The 19,074-nt window shown below is 42.6% G+C and overlaps 2 protein-coding genes across 3 annotated transcripts; both read right to left on the minus strand.

Moving 5' to 3' along the window:
* Positions 1 to 8,859: 8,859 nt before the first annotated feature.
* On the minus strand, positions 8,860 to 10,485 carry LOC116405480 (the record flags this gene model as incomplete). The annotated part of the gene is made up of 4 exons (XM_031889466.1): positions 10,324 to 10,485; positions 9,776 to 10,142; positions 9,466 to 9,686; positions 8,860 to 9,310 (listed from the first exon to the last, which is right to left on the minus strand). Coding segments are annotated over exons 1-4 (1,201 nt in total), but the record flags the coding sequence as incomplete, so codon positions are not given.
* A 6,002-nt stretch (positions 10,486 to 16,487) lies between these two features.
* LOC116405482 (pyruvate dehydrogenase E1 component subunit beta, mitochondrial-like) lies at positions 16,488 to 18,673 on the minus strand. 2 transcript variants are annotated; one of them, XR_004218617.1, is made up of 6 exons: positions 18,012 to 18,673; positions 17,763 to 17,846; positions 17,643 to 17,674; positions 17,478 to 17,540; positions 17,221 to 17,276; positions 16,488 to 16,669 (listed from the first exon to the last, which is right to left on the minus strand). XR_004218617.1 is itself a non-coding variant. In XM_031889467.1 (6 exons), exons 2-6 carry the CDS (start codon positions 17,844 to 17,846, stop codon positions 16,648 to 16,650), a joined length of 252 nt encoding a protein of 83 aa, XP_031745327.1. In that variant the 5' UTR covers positions 18,012 to 18,673; the 3' UTR covers positions 16,488 to 16,647. The 2 variants fall into 2 exon arrangements, 1 of the variants encoding a protein (XP_031745327.1); XM_031889467.1 differs by having other exon boundaries at positions 17,648 to 17,674.
* Positions 18,674 to 19,074: the final 401 nt, after the last annotated feature.

Genomic DNA, 19,074 nt, shown 5'->3' on the forward strand with positions numbered 1-19,074 from the left:
CTCTTATTCTTTATAGCACTTAGTTATCGCTACTTTAGTCAAGAATATACTAACAACTTAGTAATTCTTGTAAGTGCCCACCATTTTCAGATTTCATAGATTAGAATCATTTATGAAAAACTAATCTAAGAAAACCTATCCAATTTTGGAGTTCGCGGTGTTCCGAATCCTATAATACAACCCTCCGAAGGGAACGTCGCTCCAGGGCAGACAAGCAGGCATATTATAGAAATCTCACGGTGCGACCTAATGGAAGAGACCGTGGGATGTGCTGCCACAAATCCCTCACCCACTTACTATGAACTACTTCCCCTATTCACCTTGATTTTGATCCATGCAAACACTCTCCGAAGGGAGGCCGCTCCTATGCACGGCACAAAGCCCTGCATGGACCTCACGGTGTGAACTCTTAGGGACACTAGAGCTAAAATACATTATTTTTCTCTAGTTGAAGTGTTCTAAAAAAAATAGGGTAATCCAAACTTCAAGATTTATATTTAGGCTAACTTAAACAAATCTTAAGTCTAGATAAAACATCCAAGTATAACCATTATACAGGATTTTAACCTATGATGTCTAGGTGAAAAACCATTTTTATTACCTCACACCTCTCACGAATGCTCATAAAACTAGGTTAACTAGGCTCAAGAACTGATTACGATCTCCAGGTAGGAGGTGTTCCGTAAACCGTCAACTTAAGAACCTCCAACCTTAGTCATCTTATCTGACTTGTTGACAAGATTGAACCAGGTGAGCCTTTTGTAACCAGTTTTACAAGATATCGACCTATTTCTATGAAAAATGGAAGATATGTTTAACCTAAGTGAGCATGCATTTAATCTTTGTTATTGATTTTAAAAGTCTAATTTATTTTATAACACTTATAAAAATTTTAACTTAATCAATCATTTTATCAATATATAACTTAAACAATCAATTAATATGGATTTTAATTTATTTAACTTTAATTAAATCATATTTAATTAAATTAAATCAAACAATAATTAATTAATTTGATTAAATCATATTTAATCAAGAATAACTTAATTAATTAAATAATTAATTAATCATATTAATTAATTTCCATATTAATCAATTAACATGCATACAATACAATATAACCTTTATATCATACATTTTAATGCATGAACATGTTAACCTATGGTGGGATTTTAAATCTATATGACATTCAAAATGCACATACAAATTTAAAGTAATTTAATCATACATCACATGCATATAAATAAAAACACCCTAAAATGGACTGATTTTTGGCTCCTAAATTAAGCTAAGTACTAAATTATTACATAATTACTTTGTTGTATGTACAGAACCACTCCAAAACTTCGAACCGGCTGAAAAACCAACCGAAACCGCTTGAACCGGCCCAAAAACCAAATTTATTGGCTTGAACCGGCCCAGGCACACGATGCGCACGGGCGCAAGGCGCGCCGTGCGGCCCAGGAGTGCGCGCGGGCGCGTGCGGGTCACGAAGCGGGTCAAGGCGGGTTTTCGTGTCTGTGACCTTCTTTTCTTCATTTTTTTTCAATTCTCTCACCGGTTGAACCAGTACAGCCTAACTTCAACTCTAATGACTTTTTTTATTTTTTAAAAAATTACAAACACTTTGCAACAATAAAAATAAGCCATTAACAAGGCTAATTACAATAATTAGAACAAAAACACTTAATCTAGAGCCAAAATCATAATATATCCATTTTAGTTCAAACCAAAATTTATCTAATAAATATGAACCCACCACATGCAATTGGGTAAAAATGAAGCATGCTCTGATACCACATGATAGAACTAAGTCATGCACAGCGGAAAAAGAATCGAATTTCTACCCTAATTGCCACAATTAACATGTAACCATAAACTAATCAAATTAGGGTTTTAAGAAATATTACCTTTGAAGCTTTCAAAAGGTTTGATATCTTCTTACCAATTCTAACCGAGACCACCACTAGTACTCAACTGCTATCCTCTAGACAAAGAACCGGGTTGTGGGACCCAATTTTGGTGTAGAAAGTAATGGAGATAAAATGAGATTGGAAGCTTTCTTTTTTCTTTTGTTGAGATGATGAAAATGATAAAAGAGGCAAAAGTCTTCAACATTTGAAAACACCTCTATTTATAGCCTAATTACATGCAAAAATGCATGCAATTCATTTGCCAAATCTCAACACCTAATGTTCCACTAACAATTAGTGGAACTTAGTGGGCTAGGTGTCTATATCTCATATAGCCACATATCCCACTAAGAGTTAGTGGGATTATCCAACAAAATGTTGGATTTTCCCACTAACTTAGTCCAAGGGTAAAATGGTCATTAGATATTTCTAGTCAAAAGTCAAACTTTGACTTTTCTTAGTCAAAAGTCAATATTTTGACTTTTTACCATTTTGTCCGTCTTGACTAATTCCAACCTCCCGAGCATGAATCCGCATTCATTTTTCCAAAATTCAAATCACATTTGAATATAAGGCCGGTCAAAGTTTGACTTTTCAAAGTCAAAAGTCAACATTTTGACTTTTTACTATTTTTGACCAATTCCGAGCTTCTTAGTATGAATCCGCATTCATACTTATAGTATGTAAAACATAAAGCTCTATTTCTAATTAGAAGACCGACGACTATATCACTGTATATGTCGGTTTCCCTTTCTTCTCCCAATTCGAACAATTCGACCGACGACTATATCACTGTATAGTCAGTTTTAATCCATATGAGCTAGCAGAGGAACCTAATGGACCTATAGATCATGGGCTCCAACGATTCAAGATTAACTAGCTAAACTTTTTTAAACCGAGTTAATCAACATTCGTTAACTAACGGGTCATTCCACTAAAGTCCCGTAGTTGCACTCCCCTCACTATAGATATATTTGTGTCCATTTGATAAAACCATAATCAGTAAGTTAATCCTTCACAGGTTGCTCGTAACCTTGGCTGGGTCAAAATACCGTTTTACCCCCAAGATTACATCTTGCTCCTTAAGTCCCACTAATCCACTATTGAACAATTGGTTTAAGGTTCAACCTATAAACTTAATCCCTCTCGGGCCAATGAGAGGGTGGGGCCCCTTGTTCAAGACTTGGATTCAGTGCTTAAGAGAGCAACCTATCTACTAACCCTAAAGCGGGTAGGAGTGAATTCCATCTTGTACCCTATGTTCCCAGCTATCCACCCGATCTTACCCCTGAAATGGGAGGCTTATTGGGACAACGCTGATGAGCTGCCCTCACCTATGCAGATCTAAGGATAATCTCGTGTGAACAGGAGTTCATAGTTAACTCAGGATTAAGACTAAGTTACCTAGGTCATCAATAATTGAGATAGTCAGTCTTAAAAGACTAATTCATGGTTCAGTCTTATGTAAACATTTTACATAGGATGCCCCCACTTTCATGTCTCTACATGAACGATTAGGATCACCGTTTGTACTACAAAGTGGGCCGCATCCATAGTTTCTCTAAATAAGGCGCCCAACCTTTATTTCATATACTATAGACTATTTAGGCTATATACTCGAACTTGATCCACGTTTATGTTTACACATAAAGTTCAAGTTTATTCAAAAAATAGCCTTGGAACTTGATTTATTGGATTTAAGATTATAATATTTAATTTCTCAATAACAACTTTATTGAACAGAATATGATTTACAAACTACGAGTTTTAGGATAAAAAATTCCAACAGGTCGTTCCTTTCTAGGCCATTGCCTTTCTTGCGTTTTGGGACGGAACCAAGAAACCGAGTCTTGGGGCATCGTTCGGCTTTTGTGGGCAAGAAACTTCGAGACCACTCAGAATCGACCACAGTAGCTAGATGTGAACTTTCGAGGCCTCGACCCCGTTCTAAGTCCGGTCGTCCTTTCTAGGCCACTGTGCCTTTCTTCGGCGTTTTGGGACGGAACCAAGAAACCGAGTCTGGGGCATCACCGTTCGGCTTTTGTGGGCAAGAAACTTCGAGATCACTCAGAATCGGACCACCCAGTAGCTAGATGACTTTCGAGGCCCGACCCGTTCTAAGTCCGTCGTTCCTTTCTAGGCCATGTGCCTTTCTTCGGCGTTTTGGGACGAACCAAGAAACCGAGTCTGGGGCATCCCGTTCGGCTTTGTGGGCAAGAAACTTCGAGACACTCAGAATCGGACCACCCAGTAGCCGAACGTGAACTTTCGAGGCCTCCGACCCCGTTCTAAGTCCGGTCGTTCCTTTCTAGGCCATTGTGCCTTTCTTCGGCGTTTTGGGACGGAACCAAGAAACCGAGTCTGGGCATCACCGTTCGGCTTTTGTGGGCAAGAAACTTCGAGACCTCAGAATCGGACCACCCAGTAGCTAGATGTGAACTTTCGAGGCCTCGACCCCGTTCTAAGTCCGGTCGTTCCTTTCTAGGCCATTGTGCCTTTCTTTCGGCGTTTTGGGACGGAACCAAGAAACCGAGTCTGGGGCATCACCGTTCGGCTTTTGTGGGCAAGAAACTTCGAGACACTCAGAATCGGACCACCCAGTAGCCAGACGTGAACTTTCGAGGCCTCCGACCCCGTTCTAAGTCCGTTCCTTTCTAGGCCACTGTGCCTTTCTTCGGCGTTTTGGGACGGACCAAGAAACCGAGTCTGGGGCATCACGTTCGGCTTTTGTGGGCAAGAAACTTCGAGACCCTCAGAATCGACCACCCAGTAGCTAGACGTGAACTTTCGAGCCTCCGACCGTTCTAAGTCCGGTCGTTCCTTTCTAGGCATGTGCCTTTCTTCGGCGTTTTGGGACGGAACAAGAAACCGAGTCTGGGGCATCGCGTTCGCTTTTGTGGGCAAGAACTTCGAGACCTCAGAATCGGACCACCCAGTAGCAGATGTGAACTTTCGAGGCTCGACCCCGTTCTAAGTCCGGTCGTTCTTTCTAGCCATTGTGCCTTTCTTTCGGCGTTTTGGGACGGAACCAAGAAACCGAGTCTGGGGCATCACCGTTCGGCTTTTGTGGGCAAGAAACTTCGAGACCACTCAGAATCGGACCACCAGTAGCTAGACGTGAACTTTCGAGGCCGCCGACCCCGTTCTAAGTCCTCGTTCCTTTCTAGGCCATGTGCCTTTCTTTCGGCGTTTTGGACGGAACCAAGAAACCGAGTCTGGGGCATCACCGTTCGGCTTTTGTGGGCAAGAAACTTCGAGATCACTCAGAATCGGACCACCCAGTAGCAGATGAACTTTCGAGGCCTCCGACCCCGTTCTAAGTCCGGTCGTTCCTTCTAGGCCATTGTGCCTTTTTCGCGTTTTGGGACGGAACCAAGAAACCGAGTCTGGGCATCACCGTTCGGCTTTTGGGCAAGAAACTTCGAGACCTCAGAATCGGACCACCAGTAGCCAGATGTGAACTTTCGAGGCCTCCGACCCCGTTCTAAGTCCGGTCGTTCCTTTCTAGGCCATTGTGCCTTTCTTTCGGCGTTTTGGGACGGAACCAAGAAACCGAGTCTGGGGCATCACCGTTCGGCTTTTGTGGGCAACAAACTTCGAGACCACCCAGTAGCTAGACGTGAACTTTTGACGCCTCCGACCCCGTTCTAAGTTCGGTCATTCCTTTCTAGGCCACTGTGCCTTTCTTTCGGCGTTTTGGGTCGGAACGAAAAAGCCGAGTCTGGGGCATCACCGTTCGGCTTTTGTGGGTAAGAAACCTCGAGACCACTCAGAATCGGACCACCCAGTACCTAGACGTGAACTTTCGAGGCCTCCGACCCTGTTCTTAGTCCGGTCGTTCCTTTCTAGGCCATTGTGCCTTTCTTTCTGCGTTTTGGGACGCAACCAAGAAACCGAGTCTTGGGCATCACCGTTCGGCTTTTGTGCGCAAGAAACTTCGAGACCACTCAGAGTCGGACCACTCAATAGCTAGACGTGAACTTTCGAGGCCTCCGACCCCGTTCTAAGTCCGGTCATTCCTTTCCAGGCCACTGTGCCTTTCTTTCGGCGTTTTGGGTCGGAACGAAAACCGGAGTCTGGGCATCACCGTTCGGCTTTTGTGGGCAAGAAACTCGAGACCACTCAGAATCGGACCACCCAGTAGCCTAGACGTGAACTTTCGAGGCCGCAGACCCCGTTCTAAGTCCGGTCGTTCCTTTCTAGGCCACTGTGCCTTTCTTTCGGTGTTTTGGGACGAGACCAAGAAACCGAGTCTAGGGCATCACCGTTCGGCTTTTGTGGGCAACAAACTTCGAGACCACTCAGAATCGGACCACCCAGTAGCCAGACATGAACTTTCGAGGCCTCCGACCCTGTTCTAAGTCTGGTCGTTCCTTTCCAGGCCATTGTGCTTTTCTTTCGGCATTCTGGGACGGAACCAAGAAACCGAGTCTGGGCATCACCGTTCGGCTTTTCTGGGCAAGAAACTTCGAGACCACACAGAATCAGACCACCCAGTAGCCAGACGTCAACTTTCGAGGCCTCCAACCCCGTTCTAAGTCTGGTCGTTCCTTTCCAAGCCATTGTGCCTTTCTTTCGGCGTTCTGGGACGGAACAAAGAAACCGAGTCTGGGGCATCACCGTTCAACTTTTGTGGGCAGGAAATTTCGAGACCACTCAGAATTGGACCACCCAGTAGCCAGACGTGAACTTTCGAGTCCTCCGATCCCGTTCTAAAGTCTGTCGTCCTTCTAGGCCATTGTTGCCTTTCTTTCTGCGTTTTGGGACGGAACCAAAAATCGAGTCTGGGCAACACCGTTCGGCTTTTGTGGGCAAAAAACGTCGTGACCACTCAGAATTAGACCACCCAGTAGCCAGACGTGAACTTTCGAGGCCTTCGACCCCGTTCTAAGTCCGGTCGTTCCTTCCTAGGCCATTGTGCCTTTCTTTCGGCGTTTTGGGACGGAACCAAGAAACCGAGTCAGGGCATCACCGTTCCGCTTTTGTGGGCAAGAAACTTCGAGACCACTCAGAATCGGACCACCCAGTAGCCAGACGTGAACTTTCGAGGCCTCCAGCCCCGTTCTAAGTCCGGTCGTTCCTTCCTAGGCCATTGTGCCTTTGTTTCTTCTGCGTTTTGGGACGGAACCAAGAAACCGAGTCTGGGCAGACCGTTCCGCTTTTTGTGGGCAAGAAACGTCGAGACCACTCAGAATCGGACAACCCAGTAGCCAGACGTGAACTGTCGAGGCCTTCGACCCCGTTTAAAGTCTGGTCGTTCTTCCTAGGCCATTGTGCCTTTCTTTCGACGTTTTGGGACGGAACCCAGAAACCGAGTCTGGCACCGTTCTGCTTTGTGGGCAAGAAACTTCGAGACCATTTAGAATCGGACCATCCAGTAGCCAGACGTGAACTTTCGAGGCCTCCGACCCGATTCTAAGTCCGGTCGTTCCTTCTAGGCCATTGTGCCTTTCTTTAGGCGTTTTGGACGGAACCAAGAAACGAGTCTGGGCAGCACCGTTCACTTTTGTGGGCAAGAAACTTCGAGACCACTCAGAATCAGACGACCCAGTAGCGAGACGTGAACTTTCGAGGCCTCCGACCCCGTTCTAAGTCCGGTCGTTCCTTCCTAGGCCATTGTGCCTTTCTTTAGGCGTTTTGGGACGGAACCAAGAAACCGAGTCTGGGGCAGCACCGTTCCGCTTTTGTGGGCAAGAAACTTCGAGACCACTCAGAATCGGACAACCTAGTAGCCAGACGTGAACTGTCGAGGCCTTCGACCCCGTTCTAAGTCTGGTCGTTCCTTCCTAGGCCATTGTGCCTTTCTTTCGACGTTTTGGGACGGAACCCAGAAACCGAGTCTGGGCAGCACCGTTCCGCTTTTGTGGGCAAGAAACTTCGAGACCATTCAGAATCGGACCATCCAGTAGCCAGACGTGAACTTTCGAGGCCTCCGACCCCATTCTAAGTCCGGTCGTTCCTTCCTAGGCCATTGTGCTTTCTTTAGGCGTTTTGGGACGGAACCAAGAAACCGAGTCTGGGCAGCAACGTTCCACTTTGTGGGCAAGAAACTTCGAGACCACTCAGAATCAGACGACCCAGTAGCGAGACGTGAACTTTCGAGTCCTCCGACCCCGTTCTAAGTCCGGTCGTTCCTTCCTAGACCATTGTGCCTTTCTTTCGGCGTTTTGGGACGGAAACAAGAAACCTAGTCTGGGGCATCATCGTTCTGCTTTTGTGGGCAAGAAACTTCGAGACCACTTAGAATCGGACCACCCAGTAGCCAGACGTGAACTTTCGAGGCCTCCGACCCGTTCTAAGTCTGGTCGTTCCTTCCTAGGCCATTGTGCCTTTCTTTCGGCGTTCTGGGACGGAAACAAGAAACCGAGTCAGGGGCATCACCGTTCCGCTTTTGTGGGCAAGAAACTTCAAGCCCACTCAGAATCGGACCACGCAGTACCTAGACGTGAACTTTTGAGGCCTCCGACCCCGTTCTAAGTCCGGTCGTTCCTTCCTAGGCCATTGTGCCTTTCTTTTGGCGTTTCGGGACGGAACCAAGAAACCGAGTCTGGGGCAGCACCGTTCCACTTTTGTGGGCAAGAAACTTCGAGACCACTCAAAATCGGACCACCCAGTAGCTAGACGTGAACTTTTGAGGCCTCCGACCCCGTTCTAAGTCCGGTCGTTCCTTCCTAGGCCATTGTGCCTTTCTTTTGGCGTTTCGGGACGGAACCAAGAAACCGAGTCTGGGCAGCACCGTTCCACTTTTGTGGGCAAGAAACTTCGAGACCACTCAAAATCGGACCACCCAGTAGCAAGACGTGAACTTTCGAGGCCTTCGACCCCGTTCTAAGTTTGGTCGTTCCTTTCTAGGCCACTGTGCCTTTCTTTCGGCGTTCTGGGACGGAACCAAGAAACCGACTCTGGGCATCACCGTTCCGCTTTTGTGGGCAAGAAACTTCGAGACCACTCAGAATCGGACCACCCAGTATCTTCAACGTGCTAGCTATATTCCAAGAAGATCCATCACGATCATCAAGACCTCCTTCATCAAAAGGAAGACAAACCTCATCCCAGGCAACTTTAGCCCCACCTCTTCCCTCCTCCTTACCTCTCCACAGATAAGCCCTCAAGATCTTATCAACGTCTCTGTGGACTTTCATAGGAAGCATGAACACACTAGCCCAATAAACCTGAAGGCTCCTAAGGACTGAGCGAACAAGCTGAAGTCTACCTGCAAAAGATAACACTCTTGCATACCAAGACCGAATACGACTGGTAATACACTGAATAAGGGGATCACAATCAGAGCTTCGCAATCTTCCAGAGAGGAGAGGAAGCCCAAGATAACTAACAGGGAGATGACCAATGGAAAAACCCATGTTAGCAGCAAGCCGAGAAGCTTTCGAACTATTAACCTCTTAAGAAAAATTGAGCTTTTAGTAAGATTAGCAAACAGTCCTGAAAGCTCACCAAACCTCTTAATAGTCTCTTTTATGAAACTTATAGAATGATTATCAGCAGTACAAAAGATCATCAAGTCATCTATAAAAGTAAGATGAGTTAATCTGACCTTCTCACAAAACTGGTGGAATTGAAAATTCTCAGGTGGGCTGTTCAACATGCGAGAAAGCACCTCCATGACCATCACAAATAAGAATGGGGATAAAGGGTCACCTTGTCTAAGTCCTTTCCTCCCATGGAAAAAACCTTCCAACGATCCATTAATCATAATGGAGAACATCGGAGAGGTCACACACGCTCGAACCCAACTCACAAATCTTAAAGGCGTACCTATGGCAATCAGCAGGCCAAAGAGGAAATCCAATTAACAGAATCATAAGCTTTTTGGAGGTCAACCTTCATAGTGGACCGAGGTTTACCTCTGTGCAAATGGTATGCCCTTACAAGCTCCTGACAAAGAAGAATATTGTCAATAATACTCCTCCCAGGGATGAAAGCTGGCTGATTTCCACTAACAAAAGAAGGAAGCCACACACGAAGCCTATCTACCAATATTCTTGAAATGCACTTATAAATAACGCTACAACAAGATATAGGGCTGAAATCCTCCAATCGATTAACACCATTCCTTTTAGGAATAAGTGTAATAGCAGTCGTATTCACCCCTTGAGGGAAGTAATTGGTCTCAAAGAAGTGTAAGACGACATCACAGAAGCCCTCCAACCACTGTCCAAGCTCCTTTGAAGAAGCCAACTGAATACCCATCACGGCCTGGAGCCTTTCCACCTTCCATGGAGAACAGAACACGTCTCACTTCCTTCCTGCCAATAGGCGACTGGAGGGCCTGGCAACACTCCTCAGTCCATCTAAACTGAACAATCTCCTCAATACAAGTAGAGAGCTCTCTATAGCTAATATTCTGAGAACCCATACTATCTTTGAAATAATTCACTACCACCTAAGTCACCTGATCATGGTTAGTCAACAAATTTCCATCTGGGTCAATAACTGATCTCAAAGCATTGCTGCTCTGCCTTGATCGAACATATCGATGAAAAAAGGCAGTATTCTGGTCATCTAGCTTCAACCATCTGATTTGCGACTTCTGGCGCATAGCGGCTTCCTCCATTCTAACTGCTTTCCAAAAGTTTATCGTGGCTAAGCTCGCGTGATTAGTCGCCTCCTCCGACAGAGAGTTCGTCTCCATCTCTCTTTAAGCTCGGTCCATGGTATCATTGGCAAGACGAACATCCTCACTGATGGTTCGAATATGCCTACCAAAATGTCTGCGAAGAATCGACTTGAGATTTCTTAAGTTCCTTACACTATTCACAATTGGAGAAACTCTAGTATCTTTGGTCCAAGCAAAGGACACAACATCCATAAAGAACGCTTCTTCAACCCAATGGTTAAAGAAACGAAAAGAGACCACTTGTTAGCTTCGCTGATTGGGATAGACAAGTATGGAAGAATGATCAGAAATACCCCACGGGAGGACGTTAACCCACATGTTAGGCCATGTACTAAGCCCCTCATCATTCACTAGGATACGATCAAGTCTCCTCATCAAACCAACCCATGTCTCTTACTAGTCCAAGTAAACCAGTTCCCCTGGACCGCGGGTTCAACAAGGTCCGCCTCTCGATAGCCATGTCAAACTCCTCCATATCCTCCACGTTCGGAGCACCCCCGAAGGCTTTAGAGTGGAGTCTGATGGTGTTAAAATCACCAAAGACCATACCCGGTCCTCTCCAACCAGCAGAGATCTCAATTATTCGCCTCCATAAAACACGTCTCTCGATATTACTACTAGAGGCATACACACACAGAACCTCTACCTTCTCCCCAGAGATCAAATCTGTTATTACACCAGAAATAAACTGGTCGACAACCTCGTTAGTTGTGAACACGAATCTGTTACATTTCCACATAATCCACATCTGACCTACTCCACTATTGCTGTAGTTACTAATGAACCCCTACGAATCACTAAATCTTCTAGATATCGAGACAAAGTTCTCCTCTCGAACTCTAGTATCCAGGATGCAATAGAAACCCACCGTAGACACGGCTAAGAAGTCCTTCACCGCTCTACACTTTACAGGCTATTAAGGCCCCGCACGTTCCACGTACACCAACTAACCATGAGGTCGTATGGGAGCCGCCTCTCCCATAGGAATTACATCACCTATAGTACTCAAAACGACCATAGAAGAGTCATCTACTCGTAAGGGAGGAGGGGAGCCATCCACTATAGATAAAGGCCATTTATCTCCTTTATCCACCTCCATGAGGTTGTTAAAGGAGTTAGTGATACTCACTTCCGCCCTTTTCCTCTGTCCAAAATAGAGATCATTCCCCTATTTTTCCTGTCAACTGGGGTAAATTCCTCCCGATTTACCTCCACCTTTTCAGGCAGTTTATGGGTAATAATTTCTCCTTCTTCCATGTGTTGGAAGGATTCCAACACAACATCTCCATACTCCCCACAATCTGGAACCACCTCTTTAGTAGGAACAACCTCTTTAACAGGAACCTCTTTACTTGCAGCTTCCTTTTTACTATTTTCATTGCCTCTTTAAAGGGTGTTTTGGCGAGTGTCCAAAAGATCGACACAAGTTACATTTTTTCCGTTTCCACTCATAAGTGACAGTTACAATAAATTCCTCTCCTCTAAGGTTGACTGTAACTTCGGCAGGCATAATACTGTCCACATTCAATTCCACACATATACGGGAATAAGAAAGACGACGCCTCTCTTTAGTAGCAAGATCAACTGAAAGAGGTTTTCCTATTGCACTGCTACCACAGTCAAACCACATCCGTCTATAGCTCCAACGGAATCCTCCTAACTTTATCCAAATAGGAACTGAATCAAAGACAAAGGATTCAGGAACTATACCTGGAGTCCATTTGCGGAGGAGCATAGGTTTTGCCTCCAAGGTGCCATGGGCCACGGGATAAGATCCACTCTATCGACTTCAGATGTTTGAATTCAAAGCAGATGAGCCCATTCTCCATCAGAGTAATTGTTGGCATTTCAATTCTACCCCAAATCTTCTCTATAAGACGATAGATGACTAGATACGGCAATTTTGCATCAATTAATTGCCTGATGAGGAGGAGTTCTCCCACACTCTAACTCCTTGACTAATAATTCTTCAAACGGGGTCACCAGAATTTTCTCTCCCACAGTAGTCAGAGGTGTATAGGTCATAGAGAAACCTCTTGTTGAGCCAAATAAGGAAGCCATGAATTTTTACCTGCACCTCCAGAATTATTAGATTTATGCACCTCATGCCACGAATAGGAACAGGCGCCCACCATTTGAATTAGTACCGAAACGGTTCTCTAATGGCTAGCCCATCATTCAAATGCCCATCAACAGGCCCAATCTTTGGGGCACTTGCAATAGCATCCAGCCCAGGTCCATATCCTTCGGTCGCTGCAATTTGCCCAACATGCTGAACACTTGAAGCACCAGCAGGTAAGCACTCCTTCTGTGAGATCCCAGTTTCGTGTGAGATGGGTGGCCCATCAACCAGAGATCCATGACCAATTCCATTCATAAATGTGTCCACACCATTCGGCTTCGGCCCATTTACCGGCTCACTAGGCTTCATCAAGTTTTCATTCAAAACAATCGGCCCACATGCCTTTGGGCCAACAATCTTCATGGGACCATCTCCGCTCGGTCCATTTCCTGTATTTTGATTTTTATATGTTTCACGGTTCACGTAAACCGGTTCGGGTCCACTCATGTCCGACCGTTTCTTCCTCACATAAATTAGGTCAGCCTTTGCAGTCGCCGCCCTTCGGTCGTTCGCCGCCATATCATGTACGCGTTGAAGGCTTGACATCACGTTTCTTCACCTCCTCAACGTCACTGGATAATTTCTTCATCGTTTCATGCTTAGGACATCAACCCAACACCGTGATGATCTTTTCGGCCCAATCTGGGAACACGAATGAACTCAAAAAGAATTGAAATTCAACCGAGGAGATTCATGCGAGATCCCTCAGCGAGTGAATTAAATCACGGTCTTCAAACCCAGAACTGATAGCCAATAAATCGATTCGTACCACACGCAATACTTTCAAGATAGTTCAAATCAATTCAGCTTGGAAATCGATTTAAACAATTTCTGACAGACGTTAATTCTCCCGAATCAAAAGAATATCATTCGTAATGGTTCAATTGATCAATTGTAATCAATTTCGAAATGGATACCAAATGACATTAGTTTTCACATTCAATCTGCCAAAACCGAACGAATTACCTTCGAATTTGATCCCTTGCTGACCGCAGCACTCACCAGCCATTCGCCTCCTTCACCAGCCGAGTGAGAGAACTTGGAAATCCTAGAGAGACGCGTGTGAGGTACACGCGCCCGAGATGAAAATTTTTCCTTTTTACTCTAATTGAGTTTGATTGAGGGCTTTGAAAAGAGGAGGAATCCTCTCTGATCCACAATAGGGGAAAACGAGGCTTGTTGTCACTTCGAAGGGAGCAGTTAAACTTAGCATTGAGTTTGATTGAGGGCTTTGAAAAGAGGAGGAATCCTCTCTGATCCACAATAGGGGAAAACGAGGCTTGTTGTCACTTCGAAGGGAGTAATCAAACTTTGAAACTAAGTGTAGAACCATAGAGAGATTACCCCACCGTTCTAGCAAGGCCTATTACCATATTTCATACCAAAGAAAGAAAAAAGAGGCTTGTAAATGCAAACCATAAAAATGTGAGACAATCAACAACTATAAAAAAAACATATGCAATATGCATTGAAAAAAGCTCATAAAAATTAGAGAGTCAAGTCGATTAAGTCAAGTAGAATGTGTTGAGTTCCCTAACTATTAGTGCTTTTGGGGGAAATTTCACTTTTGGCCTAACCAAAACTAGACCACCTATTCTTAGCGTTCTAAACATAGCATCAAGTTTGATTGAGGGCTTTAAAAAGAGGAGGAATCCTCCCCAAACCACGAAGGGGGAAAATGAGGGTCGTCACTCTGAAGGGAGCAGTCAAACTTAGCATTGAGTTTGATTGGAGGCTTTGAAAAGAGAGGAATCTGATAGACCCCCATATTACATCTGTACAGCGGAAGAGGGACAAAGAAATTAAAAAAAAATATCACGTGCACATGAATAGCATGTGAGGGTTAGTAAAGGGTTAGTTACCTTATTGTTAGTATAAATAAAAAGTAATCGTGGGCGGGAAAGTTAGGTTTTGTTTGAGAAAGTGAATTTCTATTCTTCCTTGAGAGAGAGGATAACAGGAGAGGGATTTCATATGTAATTAGGATTTCATTCCTATTCTATCATTAATAATATAGTAGCAATTTCATTCCAAGACTGGTTTCCATCAAATTGGTATCAGAGCATTGATCTCGGGCAAGAAGAATGCAAATGGTTCAGACTCGGATCGAAGAGATGGAGACGTTTGACCAGGAAATACAAGACATTAAGAAAGAGATTAGTAAGATACTGGTGATCGAAAAGACGTTGGCCAAAATATCCAAAAATATGGAGAGGTAGAATCAGATGATGTTACGAATTATGGAATCGACAACAATGCACAATTCATCGACGAAGAATGTGGACGAAGGCGAAGGGTGACCAAGATGGGAGAACGAAACAAGGAAGGAAGGAAAGAAAATAGATGATGAAAGTAATAGTGACTGCAATAAGTTTAAGAAGGTGGAGATGTCGATATTCAATGGAGATGATCCCGATTCTTGGCTGTTTCGCGTAGAGAGGTATTTGCACATTCATAAACTTACTGAATTTGAGAAAATGACTGTATCCACTATTAGTTTTGAGGGACTAGCATTGAACTTTTACCGTTCTCAAGAAGAACGAGAGAACTTTGTAGATTGGGTGAATATGAAGGAAAGATTATTGTGCGATTTCGATCCGTGAGGGAGGAATCGTTGTATGTAAGGTTCTTGCAAATTCAACAAAAGACAACGATAGAGGAATATCAAAATTTATTCGATAAGTGGTAGCTCCTTTGTCGGACCTATTAGAGAAGGTGGTAAAAGAGACATTTATGTCGGATTGAAACTGTGGATCTAGGCGGAGATGGATTTATGTGAGTCGAAGGGATTAGCACAAATGATACGAATCGCGCAAAAGGTAGAGAACAAGGAAGATACGTCAGGAAGCAAATCTTTTGGATATTCTGGAGAAAAGGTGATAAACTCCCATAATAGCACCAAGGCTAATACCATTGCGAATACAGAAGAAAGTAAAGGAGGAATGAATTGGCCGATGAGAACTATTACTCTACGAGGAACAACAAAAGAGGAAGTACGGAAAGAGGGACAGACGAAGCGCTTATTTGATGCTGAATTTCAATCTAGAAAGAAGGGATTGTGCTTTCGCTGTAATGAGAAATATTCTCATGACCACAAATGCAAGATGAAAGAGCAAAGGGAATTGCGAATGATTGTTGTGAAGGAAGAAGGCGAGGAGTATGAAATTATTGAAGAGGAATTGATCAGAAAGAATTGAATGCCCCTGAGATCGTAGAGGAGAGTCAGGTGGTGGTGGAATTATCCATTAATTATGTGGTGGGATTATCCAACCTAGGGAAAATGAAGGTAAAAGAGATGATACAAGGGAAGGTGGCTATAGTACTAATTGATTGTGGAGTCACACGCAATTTCATTTCAGAAAAAATAGTGAAAGAGTTGCAACTGAGTACAAAGAAACGTCAATTATGGAGTCATTTTGGGCTCGGGCACTGTAGTCAAAGGGAAGGTAATTTGTGAAGATGTTGAGTTAATGCTGGGAGACTAGAAGGTAGTGAATGAGTTTTTACCTTGAAGTTGGAGGGGTAGTTGCCATACTTGGAATGCAGTGATTGTATTCCTTGGGAACGACTGGAGTGGATTGGAAGAATCTGATGTTAACATTTACATATCAGGGGAAGAAGGTGATAATCCAAGGAGATCCGAGCCTAACCAAGGTCAGGGTCTGTCTTAAGAAGTTTATGAAAACATTGGGGGGAAGAAGATCAAGGCTTTTTAGTATAGTGCAAAGCGTTAGAAAAATAATCATATATAAATAAAATGCTTCACCATATTTATATATAATCATTTCCAAAACAATACATATATGAATATTTCATATCAGTTGCAAAAATAATATAAACAATCTCATTAGATTGTCATAAGTTCAACTCAACATCCTAGTTCAACTCAACTTCCTAAATTAACTAACTTATCTAAAAACTATCCAAAAACTTCCCAATAACAGTTTGAGAAAGCTCCAAGTCGCGACGAAAAAGCTCTAAGTCACCGGTTCTCGCAGCCTGAAAAAAATTTGATGATAATTAATATAACATAGCATAATAGAAATCCAACCATCACTATTCAACTCAACATCATAGTAGATTTTGTGTTTGCACATTTATTCATTCACTTCAGCTTGTGTAATTGTTTAGCGATAGATCATAAATAAATTAACTAGAATTTCAATGAAGTTATTAGTAAGCCAGAAAATACTTATAATGCACACATGAGGGGAAAGTAAGTACATTGTATAATTAAACAAACACCACATGTTTTTCTACACACTTATAATTATAATGCACGAAAGAGTAAGACATAATGGAATTGCAAATCTAAGGTGGCCAAGCCTCTAACACTTTGAACTATAACTTTCTTTCAACACAATCAAACAAAAAGCCAATACAAAAAATATGCATAAATCACAACTGGATATCCAACCATTGTTGTTTTAAGTTCTAAAAAAATAAATTTCTTGTTACCTATTTTTGCAACTATAGTTAATATGAAAGTGTAACACAAAAAAATTAAACAATATTGAAAGTGCAAACATGGTTAACAAATTGGTTGTTACCTTTTTTTTAGTCCGAAATAAGTGACTTGGTTAACAAATGTTCTGCATTTTACCTCCTGTAATTTCAAAAGTAGCTAGATTTTTATTAGCATGAACAAAGAGGGAAGTGATTGATTGAATAATAAATTGCAAAAATATAAAAAAATTCCAATAGAATGGAGAAATTTTGGATACAAATACCAGCTTCTGCAATGATGAAATAACAATGTAGTTCAATAAAATTGACGGAAAACAATGTTTCTGGGTTAAGAAACAACCTCTGTGATTGGGGTATCAAGAACCCTCTCAGAACCATATTTCTCCAAAATCCTTTTGGTTATCTAATTGAAGGGAATAAAAAAGCCAAAAATTGTTAAAATGTACAATTAAATGAATAAGAAATTCAAATATCATGTGAAGTAGAGATCATCTCTTCCACCTACCTAACCTTATAAGTCTCCTGATATTCTCCGACCTGCATCAAAATGTTTGAAATTAATCATAAGTGTAGACAAATCATATAATATACAAACATAAATGGGTTTGTGTTCATTCTCCCTCACCTCTTCTCTCATAAATTTTTTTTTTTTTTGATCAACAGACATTTCTTCATCAAGTGCAGAGTTTAGAGTATCCCTCACGGTCATCTGTGCATATTCGGGACAAATTTTGGTTTAAAATGGTTAGTCTTTTGTTTTCAAACAACATCAAGCAGTAAGATGGACGACCATTTCTCAACCATAATACAACCGTATAAGCCAAGAGAAATAGGAAGGTAGAGAAAGTTAATGGAAAATAGTTACATTACTCACCTACTGTGTGACAGTAGGGAAAATACGGTCCCGTATAAGCCATATCTCCTTCTATCAATCTGTATCTTCTCATATCAATCATCAACTCCATTGGATTTGTAAGGAGAACCCAAAGCACCATGTGATATATGGACTTTCCCCAACTTTATACGTGAAGAGGGAAGAGGAATTAATTTCTAACCTCTTCATGCGTGAGGTTCAAATTTCTAACCCAAAAAACCCAAAGCACCATGAGCAATACGTCGCTTCTATACAAATACAAAAGGTTCAAATCACAAATCAAGATATCTTCATACGTGAATGAGAATTAATTTCTAATCTCTAAATAAAGAAGGATGGAGTTTTCGTATAGAGAAGCGACGATGGATGACATTTTCGAAGGAGCCCGACTTGAAGCACGGTGGATGGCAGACGGAGATTGAGTGTGAAGAGATGGAATTAATCTTCGGTGGCGATTTCGAATGGTGATTTCGAACGAGTGTGAAGACCAATTTCGAATCACGTCAAGAATGGGTGTGGGATAGGGCTTCCCCAACTTCAAGAACGGTGATTTCAGTTGGAGATTTCAAAAACTCAAGCGCGACGACAATGTGAAGGTGGAGATTTCGAAAATGCTTAGGCGTGAAGAAGAAGAAGATGCGTTTTAATTTCTAGGGCAAAAGGATTAATTCTCACCTAATTATTAACGCGTGTTTCCTTTTTTTTTTATTTAATCGAACTTGACGTTTTTAAAACGTCAAGAACAACCGCTCTCTTGATGTTTAGAAAATGTCAAGAATGTCGAATTTATAAAAATACTTGACGTTTTTAAAACTTCAAGAATTTAATAGATATTACTTGACGTTTTTAAAACGTCAAGGATAAATAAATATTACTTGACGTTTAAAAAACGTCAAGAAAGTTGAAGATTGGCATATCTCCGCCTTTTCATAGAAATTCTTGACGTTTTTTCTTTGAAATCACCGCTTTCTTGACGTTTTTTTCAAAAAACGTCAAGTAATTAAAACTACAAACGTCAAGAAAGCCTGTTTTTGTAGTAGTGTAAGTTTAAGGTGTTACATTT

Source organism: Cucumis sativus, unplaced genomic scaffold, assembly GCF_000004075.3.
Source record: "Cucumis sativus cultivar 9930 unplaced genomic scaffold, Cucumber_9930_V3 scaffold109, whole genome shotgun sequence".
NCBI lineage: Eukaryota > Viridiplantae > Streptophyta > Magnoliopsida > Cucurbitales > Cucurbitaceae > Cucumis > Cucumis sativus.

Bases quoted from the DNA above. Each gene is read 5' to 3' on its own strand.
- LOC116405482 (XM_031889467.1), bottom strand. From the start codon at position 17,846: ATGACCGTGAGGGATACTCTAAACTCTGCACTTGATGAAGAAATGTCT. The intron at 17,675-17,762 runs GTGAGGGAGAAT...ATTTTGATGCAG, and splicing joins AAAAATTTATGAGAGAAGAG to GTCGGAGAATATCAGGAGAC. The intron at 16,670-17,220 runs GTAACAACCAAT...AATTTTTTTCAG, and splicing joins TATTTCGGACTAAAAAAAAG to GCTGCGAGAACCGGTGACTT.